The 10,594-nt window shown below is 30.9% G+C and overlaps 1 protein-coding gene across 1 annotated transcript in view; it reads left to right on the top strand.

Annotated features, from left to right (window-relative positions):
* Positions 1-2,047: 2,047 nt before the first annotated feature.
* The window catches only part of LOC111711627 (transcription factor LBX2), a 10,264-nt gene continuing 1,717 nt past the window's right edge, over positions 2,048-10,594 (top strand). Inside the window, exons 1-3 of the mRNA XM_023486017.1 lie at positions 2,048-2,157; positions 3,607-3,923; positions 9,906-10,087. Coding sequence (XP_023341785.1) covers positions 2,048-2,157; positions 3,607-3,923; positions 9,906-10,087 — 609 coding nt within the window. The remainder of the gene's footprint in view (positions 2,158-3,606; positions 3,924-9,905; positions 10,088-10,594) is intronic.

Here is a 10,594-nt window from a genome sequence, read left to right as displayed (position 1 = left end):
TAGAATAGAAGTAAATATTTAGAAACTAAGAAGTGTAATGTAAGTAGAATAGAAGTAAATATTTAGAAACTAAGAAGTGTAATGTACGTAGAATAGAAGTAAATATTTAGCAACTAAGAAGTGTAATGTAAGTAGAATAGAAGTAAATATTTAGAAACTAAGAAGAAAAGATGCTACTTTAATTTCAAAAATAATAGAATAGGAGAAAATTGTTGTTTTTCTGTATTTAATTTAGATAATTCCGATATGTCTTCTTATACATAGAATACGCAAGTTAATTTTGAAGAGAAACCATGATTGGAAATAGATCATTTTTCTAAATGATAAACCTTGATATATAGTTCATGCTTGATCTGACAAAGCTGTTATGGGTACGGTTGTGAATCGGGCATTGTCATCTTTGCATGGAGGGTCACTTGATATGTTATGTGTAAGAAAAGAAGAAAAGATGAAAGAAAATGATTAAGAGTCTATGTCACAAACTATATCCTAATATCTCTATATCTTTGCAACCTGATGGAGGAAACTTCTGATACTTTGATTATTTAACCAAGAGAAATCATAGTTTGAAATATCTAAAGTGTACGACTTTGTGTTGCAAAGATATGAGAATTAAACAATCTTGTTTTGGTAAAGACTTAATTCCTGTAGGATCGCTGAATTTTAAACCAGAACTTTAGTATGGTGGATATCGAGATTAACGCTTGAACCTCTCTTTTTGCTAATCTTAAGACTAATTTTGTCTTTAGATTCATTTCTAGAGATAAGAGATGCGCTCTTTAGCTTCTGAAAAATCGGTTTTTAATTTTCCCGCATTTGTGGTGTCATATCAATTGGACTAACGATCGATTGAACGAATTTATGTTTTGGTGTAATGTGTATTAAGTCTAACGTTTGAAAGGATTGTATATATAATTTATCTTGACCTTACCTATGCTGTATAAGAATTATCAATTTTTAAATAAAAAAACAAGGATGCAGGATGTATCAGCTTTCAAAATTATAAACATTGAAATCCAATTCACTATAGTTTCAGTAGAAGTAAATGTTTCCGTTTACTTTTAGCGCTGATTTAAGGATTCATAACTTAATTGGATAATGAGATAGATAGAAAGATAGATGTTACCGCCATACTAATTCTATTGGTTCAGAATAGACAATAAACAAATGACTGAACACTGTTTGGATCAGGTGCTAATGGAATCGGCATACAAGTGTGAATTCATACTTAAGATCAGAAAAAGCTTTCAAGGGTACCGTTGTGAATTGGGCATCTTAATCTTTGAATGGAGAGTCCCTGAAAATGTTCCTCACAGTCCCTTTAACAACAGGAATTGAAAAAACATGTCTGGAAAAAAGGTAGTTGTTGAATGAGTTAGTTGGTCTGAACAAAGTAACTGCTTGTCCCCTTTTTATCGTTAATTAGTTCTCTGTAATTTATAATGAACTAAGTTCTTCAATTTATTAAAATGATTAGTTAGAAGAACTAGAACCAGCGAAAACTTTTAATTGTTCCAAGTATTCAAAAGTAAGAAAAATTCAGCCAATTTGCATTAAAGTCGAGCATGTAGAGGGGGGGGGATGGGGAGTTTGGGGGAGTGAGGAAGAGAGGGGGGGAGGGTAATAACCCACCATATAATCTAGTCGTTTTCTTGGCTTGGAACTACAAATGAAGTATTCACTGATTTCACCGTGGGTTCGACCAATGAGAGGCCAGGGTTGGAATACAGAGCGGCGGATTCGACCAATGAGAGACGAGCTGGGTCGTTAGCCCGCCAATTCAGAGTCAACGAGAATGGCTAACCAGGACTAGTTTCCGCGCTCGGGCAAACTACCCGTTGATAGGTTAGAGAGAGAGCCGTGGATCCCGGCCGTAATTAATAAGATGCTGTTAGGAGTAGAAAACAAGACTCTTCAGTTCTAGACCTTACCTCGCCATAAACTCACATAGTGCAGAGCATACAGTGCAGTACAGTAAACAGTAAACAATAACAAATAATCATAAGTTTTGATGTTAATGCTATGATATCGGGTTGAGATGATGACAATGAGTAAAGGAGTAGAGGCGTATAGGATGGAAGGAGCAGGAGAAGGATGTCGGTTGGAAGGAGAAGGAGGGAATGGGGTTAAAAGACCCCCTTCAGAGGATCTTATTCCGTCAGATGACAACATGGAAGAATCAGATGAAGAACTAGGAATGAAAAATGAGAATAAACACAAGAAAAAGATTATTTTAAACTCAATGGAACAAGTAAAAAAAATAGCTATCAAATTCTGTCATTTTTTAAAAACTTTTTGAAAAAATCATTTTTCGTGAATTTTTAGAAGTTGGAAGCCCGGAGGTCTCACGTGTAGAACCTATAGGTCCCCGACCTCTTGACCTAAGGAAAATAAATTTCTCAAGTTTAGAATTTAAAGTGAAATATGTTGACATGAAACATGTAATATTTCCTCAGATTATATCTCATTCTTGTCTTATCTAAATTATATAGGGTTCTCTAGGTAGAGACCTCCTTTAACACTCAAGTGGACTTTTCAAACAAAAGAAAAAAAACATTTTAAAATTGAGAATTTATTTTACAGAAGAACAAGCGAGGAGTTAAGTGATGAACACGAAGATTCATTTATGAAAATTAAACAAGGAAAATTCAGACATTTTTTATGAAAAATTATTAATTAATTAAAATCTTGAATAGATTTTGATTAATAAACAATCAACATTTTTTGGATAAATAATCAGGGTTTTTTATTTAAAAAACAGCTTTTATTTCATAAAAAACAGCTTTTATTTGATAAAAAAATCTTTTATTTGATAAAAAAAACAGCTTTTATTTAAGAAAAACAGCTGTTATTTGATAAAAAAAAAACTTTTATTTGCTAAAAACAGTTTTTATTTGATAAAAAACATCTTTTATTTAATAAAAAAAAACTGTTTTTATTCGATAAAAAAAACTAGATTTGCTTTGATTAAAAAAAATTAGTAAACAATTAAGAATCTTGGCTTTATTCGATTAAGTCTGGGTTTTATTTAATCAAGAATCTTCATTTTATTTGATTAAAAAGCAAGTTTGTCTTTGTTTAAAATATTTTTATTTAAATAAAAGGTTTCATTTGATTTAAACCCTAGTTGTTATTTGAAATCAAATTTAAATTTTATTTAGTTGAAAAACTAGATTTTATTTGATTTAAAAAAGGTTTTATTTGATAAAAAAAACCGGGTTTTAATTTGGTTAAAAAACTAGGTGTTATTTGATTAAAAACCTAGTTGTTATTTGATGTAAAAACTAGGTTTCATTTGATTAAAAACTAGGTTTTATCTGCATAAAAAATCTAGTTTTTGAAATAATTAAAATCTAGATTTTTTAACAAAAAATTACAGTATTATTTAATTTAGAATTAACGTTTGTTTGATTCAGACTTTAGCCTTTTGCCATGAAGTTTTTATTTGATTGAAAATCTATGGCAATTGGCAATGCTTTGTTTGTAATCTTTATAACAATAATTTGCTTGAACTAAATCAAATTTTCCTAGTATCCTTCTATCATATTAATTTGCATCTTCAGATTGTACGTACTCTGGTTTTAAATAAATATTTATAAATTATGAATTTAAAACAGAACTGGAGGATGAGGATGATGACGAAGATCTTGACGAGGATGATGAGGATGAAGATGAGGATGAACAAAGACAGCTTCCGTCTCTACACACCAAGAAGAAGGGCGTAAAATCATTTTGTATTGACGATATTTTATCTCATAAAACGGCGGCGCTCCAGCGATCTCAACCCTCAATAGTCCGGCCATGGGATCGGCTGGAAGGACGATCAAGAGAATCTGGGGATCGACGAAAATCTCTGGGGGACAGTCCTTTAGACGCACTTTTCAATATGGCATCGAATTTTGAAGCTTTAAAAGCCAAGTCAGGTAAAACAATTAAATTTTTTTTAAATTAAAGGGTCTGTCAACGTAATATCTGGTGACCCATCATTTAAAGGGTGACATGTCCGATTCACGACGATACTCTTTAACCTTCTATCTAATCAATAATGTGGAAGACATCGTTGGTTTATTCTACCTCGAAAAGTGTTTGATTCTTAAAATTGCTTTCATTGTTTATTAAGAATAAATGCAAAAGCACAAGTAACTTTTTTTCAGAGAAACAACAGCGGAAAATAATCAATTTTCTGAGAGGGTAAATAAGGTTATCTCATTTATTCTTGAGGAGATAATAGTTTAACTACCGTTGTGAATTAGACGTGCAACTCTTAAAATAGAGTTTATAAGGTTTCTACGACATTGAGGTGTAAATATTAACTCTGAGTTTGTAGCAAGGCACTTAATTCCGGATTAAAAACGTTAATAACCATATCTTGGACCAAACAAATCTTGTATTTTGGGAAAGATCTAAGAAATGAATGAAAAAGGTTTATTATTATTTAAAATGTTTATGTAAAATGTGCAAGAAGTTTCCAATTATACTGATTAAATCGATAAAAAAAATATCTAAAATAATTATCGTTTTAGCTTAAAAGTATGAATATATAGATTGCTTAAGATAATTTATAATTGATATACATATATATTATATATATATAGATATGATTATGTCTATCTACATAAGAAAGCTCTTCGCTCATATCTATGTAATTGTTTGCATACATATATTAGCTGTAGCTGGCCAAACGTCTCACGCACCTCTTCCCCTTTAGTAAAAGTAAATTCAACCTTTATGAAGCATAGCGCCTGACCGCGTCAACATTGTTGCACCGGCTAGTCCTGTCCATAGAGCTAGGTACAGTACAAACTGGGACCGGAAAGGTTGACCCGGTTCGGAAATTCAAATATACTACGGCTGCCCGTGGTCTGGGTCGATTGGGCTGACAATTTTTAAGGAATCCTTGTGTACCCCGGGGTAACGTAGGCCTAAAAAATCATTTTATTTTTCTAAATTCGACTTAAAAAAATTTGGCATTTGATATTCTGATATTTTTGCTCTTCGGGCACTTCAGCTTGTATATATATATATATACTTGTAAATGGATAGATTTATTTAATGGTTTCTTATGATTGTGTTGGTTTATGTGGTTTTATATTGATTTAAAGCTACATATGGCATTGCTTGTTTCGCTGCAACGTCATTGGTTGTGGTTGGTCTATATTGTCTGTCATTATCTACTAATGTCCATATTGTCTGTGATTATCTACTAATGTCTATATTGTCTGTGATTATCTATTAATGTCTATATTGTCCACACTATTTAAAGGAATTGTAGATGTAGTTAAAACTGACCATCTAATTATATGTTCTATGCACAATAGTACCCATAAAATATTTGTATGACAAAAACTGAATGAGAAGTCGATATTTTTAATTTTAAAAATTGATTATTTTCCAATCCTGGTTTCTCCATCAAATTGACTTGCGGAATATTTTTAGAGAACTTAATCAAAGAAATTTTCAGAAATAAACACTTTTCAAGATAAAAAAACAAAAATTTCTTCCACATAATTATCAAGATGATACAACCTACAGCGACCGTCTAATGTTTAAATTTTATAAAAAGTTGTCTTTGTTTGATGATATATAATTTGTCTATGATTGTCTTATTGTCTATATTAAACAAGAGCATGTTGTCTTTATTGTCTGAACTAAACGTGCAAATTTTGTCTATAATTGTCAATATTGTCTATAACAGGTTGAACGTATTTTTCATAATAAACATATATATATTTATATATTCATTTTGATGAATGTGAAGGTGTTTACTATTTGAGTAAATTATTGTGATTATGCTGATTTACTAATGACGGTCTTTTGTTTAAATTTATATATCACTATTTTACTATAAAGTAGAATAAGTATAATTTAGAACAAAATACAACAAACAGAACAGAAAAAGAAAAAAATAGAAGCATAATTTAGAACAAAATAAACCAAAAAGAACAGAAAATAACAAAATAGAAGCATAATTTAGAACAAAATACAACAAAAAGAACAGAAAAAGAACAAAAATAGAAGCATAATTTAGAACAAAATAAAACAAAAAGAACAGAAAAAGTACAAAAAAAGTATAATTTAGAACAAATAAAACAAAAAGAACAGAAAAAGAACAAAAAAAGTATAATTTAGCACAAAATAAAACAAAAAGAACAGAAAAAGAACAAAAAAGTATAATTTAGAACAAAATAAAACAAAAAGAACAGAAAAAGAAAAAAAAGTGTAATTCAGAACAAAAAAGATATGATAGAATAAAACAAATTTTAATATGACAGTAGCTGAGAGAATCAAACAGATAGATAGATAGATAAGAACAGAAAAATATAGAACAGTATAGAACAGTATAGACCGGTATAGAACAGTAAGAAAAGTATAGAACAGTATAGAACAGTACAGAACAATAGAACAGTAAAGAATAGTATAGAACAGAATCAAACAGATAGATAGTATAGAGCAGAATAGAACAGTAGAGAACAGTAGAGAACAGTACCGAACAGAATAGAACAGTGAAGAACAGTATAGCACAGTATAAAACAGTAAAGAACAGTATAGAACAGTGAAGAATAATAGAACAGTATAGAACAATAGAACAGTATAGAGCAGAATAGAACAGTAGAGAACAGTACAGAACAGTATAGAACAGTGAAGAACAATAGATTAGTATAGAAAAATAGAACAGTATAGAGCAGAATAGAACAGTAGAGAACAGTATAGAACAGTATAGTATAGTATAGAACAGAAAGAACAGTATATAACAGAATAGAACAGTAGAGAAAAGAATATAACAGAATAGAACAGTATAAAATAGTATAGAACAGTATAAAACAGAAGAGAACAGAAGAGAACAGAAGAGAACAGTAGAGAACAGAATAGAACAGAAGAGAACAGAAGAGAACAGAAAAGAATATAACAGAATAGAACAGTATAAAATAGTAGAGAACAGAATAGAACAGAAGAGAACAGAAGAGAACAGAAGAGAACAGTAGAGAACAGAATAGAACAGAAGAGAACAGAAGAGAACAGGAACATCAAGAGAGAAGGAACAATGAATGTATTGAGTTTCTGTGACTTGAACTAAATTGACATATTAGCTTCGGTCTAGTTCTCTCAGCTCTCATTGATTGACATTTTCTATCAGTGTGTTCTTCAATCTATACTTTAATCTGTAATCTAGCTTTAACATTTCAGATAGCTAGCTAGCAGGCATCTATACTGTAATCTAGCTTTAACATTTCAGATAGCTAGCTAGCAGGCATCTATTCTGTAATCTAGCTTAACATTTTAAATAGCTAGCTAGCAAGCATCTATACTGTAATATAGCTTTATATCTCATATATCTAGCTAGCAGGCATCTACTGTAATCTAGCTTTAACATTTCTGATAGCTAGCTAGCAGGCATCTATACTGTAATCTAGCTTTACATTTCAGATAGCTAGCTAGCAGGCATCTATACTGTAATATAGCTTTACATTTCAGATAGCTAGCTAGCAGGCATCTATACTGCTAATATAGCTTAAGCATTTCAGATAGCTAGCTAGCAGTCATCTATACTGTAATATAGCTTTACATTTCAGATAGCTAGCTAGCAGGCATCTATACTGCTAATATAGCTTAAGCATTTCAGATAGCTAGCTAGCAGTCATCTATACTGCAATACAGCTTAAATATTTCAGATAGCAAACTATCTAGCAAACATCTATTCTAAAATATAGCTTTAACATTTCAGATAGCTAGCTAGCAGGCATCTGTACTGCCAATATAGCTTAAAAACGCTAACTACAACATTTTAATAGAACTGTAGCTAGCTCGCAACCACTATACTTTAAAACTAAACACTAGCTATTATCACTTTGCTATAGCTTAAATATCAAAGTACTATGCTCTGAAGGATACCAATACCTGAAATAAGCTAAAAAACGCTAAAGAGCTGACAACATTCACTACATATAGTTTAAAAAACATGATTTTTTGGGCTACATCTATGAAACTTTATGGGGTGTGGGGTGGGGGGATTTATAAAAATAAACGGGTATTTTCATATTTGACATGAAGTATGAATTACAAAATTGATGTTTGAAATGTGTAATTTTGATTTAGTTTGATCAATTTTTAATCTAATTTTCTGATGACTTAATTGCAAATTGCGGAAGGTTTTTTGCAAATACTTTGCGAACTGCTACCGGAAAATGGCTTCTTCATGTTATATACTGACATTTTTCATCGAAAAATTGCACAAGTAAGATTGCATATGTTTTAGCAACTTACATTCATACAATGATCTTGCAAAATTCAAGTTTTTGTCCTTGTTTTACAAACTGGGCTATAGTTAATCTTCTAAAATGCCTGTTTTACTTTGATAATTTGTTTTATCTCGACCTAAAAGAGCAGTGTCATGATCAATTTTCAGATTTAGACTTGTTAGCTCAGTTTCTTGTAATATTGCGGAGTTTCGCGCAAAAAATGGACGATTTTCTCATATCTGAGGCGCCATCTTGTCTAAATTTGTAAATACAATGTGAGGGGAAATAACACTTTTATCAAAAGAATATTGTCCCTCAAAGAATGTTATACACACAATATTTATTTTGGCTTGCTATCAACTTTTTGAAATTTTTTAGTTTTTTGATAAGCTTTTAGACTGTACAATTATTTCAATGATCAAATTATTTTAGCTGATAAATCAAAATCATATGTTCTATTTGCCGCCAAACTAAAGGGGTATCTAATCTAATATCCCCAGCCCCCCCCCCCTCCCGAAAAATCGGTTAAAAATTTAAGCGCCCAATATATACAGGGGTAAATGTAATCCCTTATTCAATCAATTTAAACATTTTTTAACATACATTTCATTTTAAAATTAAACAAAGGTTATATTTGTGTAGAAAATATTTATCCTTACTCCGTGAAGAGCGGGGGGGGGGGGTGTTTGTTTAGTGCACATATGTTTTCAATAAAGTCTCAATAATTAAGTGATAACTCCGTTCTATACACTAGAGACACTAGCAGAACTCACTTAAACCGGAGATAAGTCAGCACTTACCAAATTTTCTCTAAATTAACAGAACACAATATTTGAAATCCGGGGAAATTATAATTTTACAGACTTTTCCGTGTATCTTCATAGACAGACTGCTCTTTTTTGGACAGCCAGAAATTGCACCAAAAACTCAGAGTATCCTTATATCTTTGAAACTTGATGTTGAAAACCTTGAATAATCCCCCCTAAGTTTATTTAATCTAACAGATTTCATGATTTGTCATAAATCAAGTTTACGATATTGGTTTCCAAAATGTATTGGGATTAAAAAATCAAAGTTTGTGGCAAAGACTCAATTCCTTAGTAATTATTATTTGAATGGTTTTCATTTTATCGTGATCCTTTGGAGGGTTTTCTATCGGAATGATCTATCGTGTGAATAAATATTTTTACATATTACATAGTTATACATAAATGTAATTAAAAACTTGTAATTTCTAGTTCACTTAAAATATTGAACATAAAACTGCCAAGAGAAATACATTATCTTTATACATACATAATTTATAAAAAACATCATTTTATTTCTAGAAAATTAATAAATTTGTTATTTTAAGTACAGCTTCAATCTGAACCACCCCCCCCCCCTATACACCGTACACAGTTGCCTTTATATATACTGAGCTGGGAACTTTTAAATGGTGGATATCGGGATTAATGCTTGATCCACTCTTTTTCTTAATTTCGAGATTAAATAAGGCTTGTTCTCCTCCTGTTATTAATTTCCAGATTAATTAACCGATCGGGATTAAGGATATTCCATTCAAAAGTTCCCAGCTCTGATCACATACGAATTGTGCCAAAAAAATCTTAATTTCACAACTTTCATAAAGTTATTTAAAGTTTCTTGTTTATATTTATAATTTTGTAGATATGGAACGAGCTCAGTTGAATTATGTGAACAAAGCTCCTCCAAAGAAGAAACGAAAATCTCGAACTGCGTTTACAAATCATCAGATATTCGAGCTAGAAAAACGATTTCTTTACCAAAAATACCTGTCCCCCGCTGATCGGGACGAAATAGCTGCTCATCTAGGTCTAACTAACGCACAGGTAGCTTTTTTTTCAAGTTTGGGTACCCAGCTCTGCCTGGAATTTTTAAATTTCCTGTTTTCTTTTTCCGCTACACTGATAAAAATTTTCGGATGCACAGTAGAGATATCGCTAAGGAAAACGATAATTTGTCGCATTCTCAATATCAATCCGAAATTTTTTATCAGTGTAAATATAACATTTTTAATACTTGAATGTTTGCTATTTTTTGAGTATTTAAGCATATTATTATCCTTTAATAGCTTTTACCCAAATTATCATATCAAATAATGATAAAATTGAATCTCGAAGACCCCCACTCCCCCGAATGCGATCAAACATACTTTAAAATATATTTTTCGGAATATAATTGGACGAACTAGAACTTAATTGATGGTTGAGTTTTCAAAGCGGTTTTGGTTTGTTAAAGCGTATATGGTTAAACAGCAATTAGTTAAATAGGTATATATATATATATATATATATATTGATACATCTATACATAAATGGCTAGATCTATAGATAGAT

Source organism: Eurytemora carolleeae, unplaced genomic scaffold (genome assembly GCF_000591075.1).
Source record: "Eurytemora carolleeae unplaced genomic scaffold, Eaff_2.0 scaffold1120, whole genome shotgun sequence".
In the NCBI taxonomy this organism is placed as follows: domain Eukaryota; kingdom Metazoa; phylum Arthropoda; class Copepoda; order Calanoida; family Temoridae; genus Eurytemora; species Eurytemora carolleeae.
The sequence above is the reverse complement of the archived record's forward strand: the minus strand, read 5'-3'. Positions and strand labels throughout refer to the sequence as shown.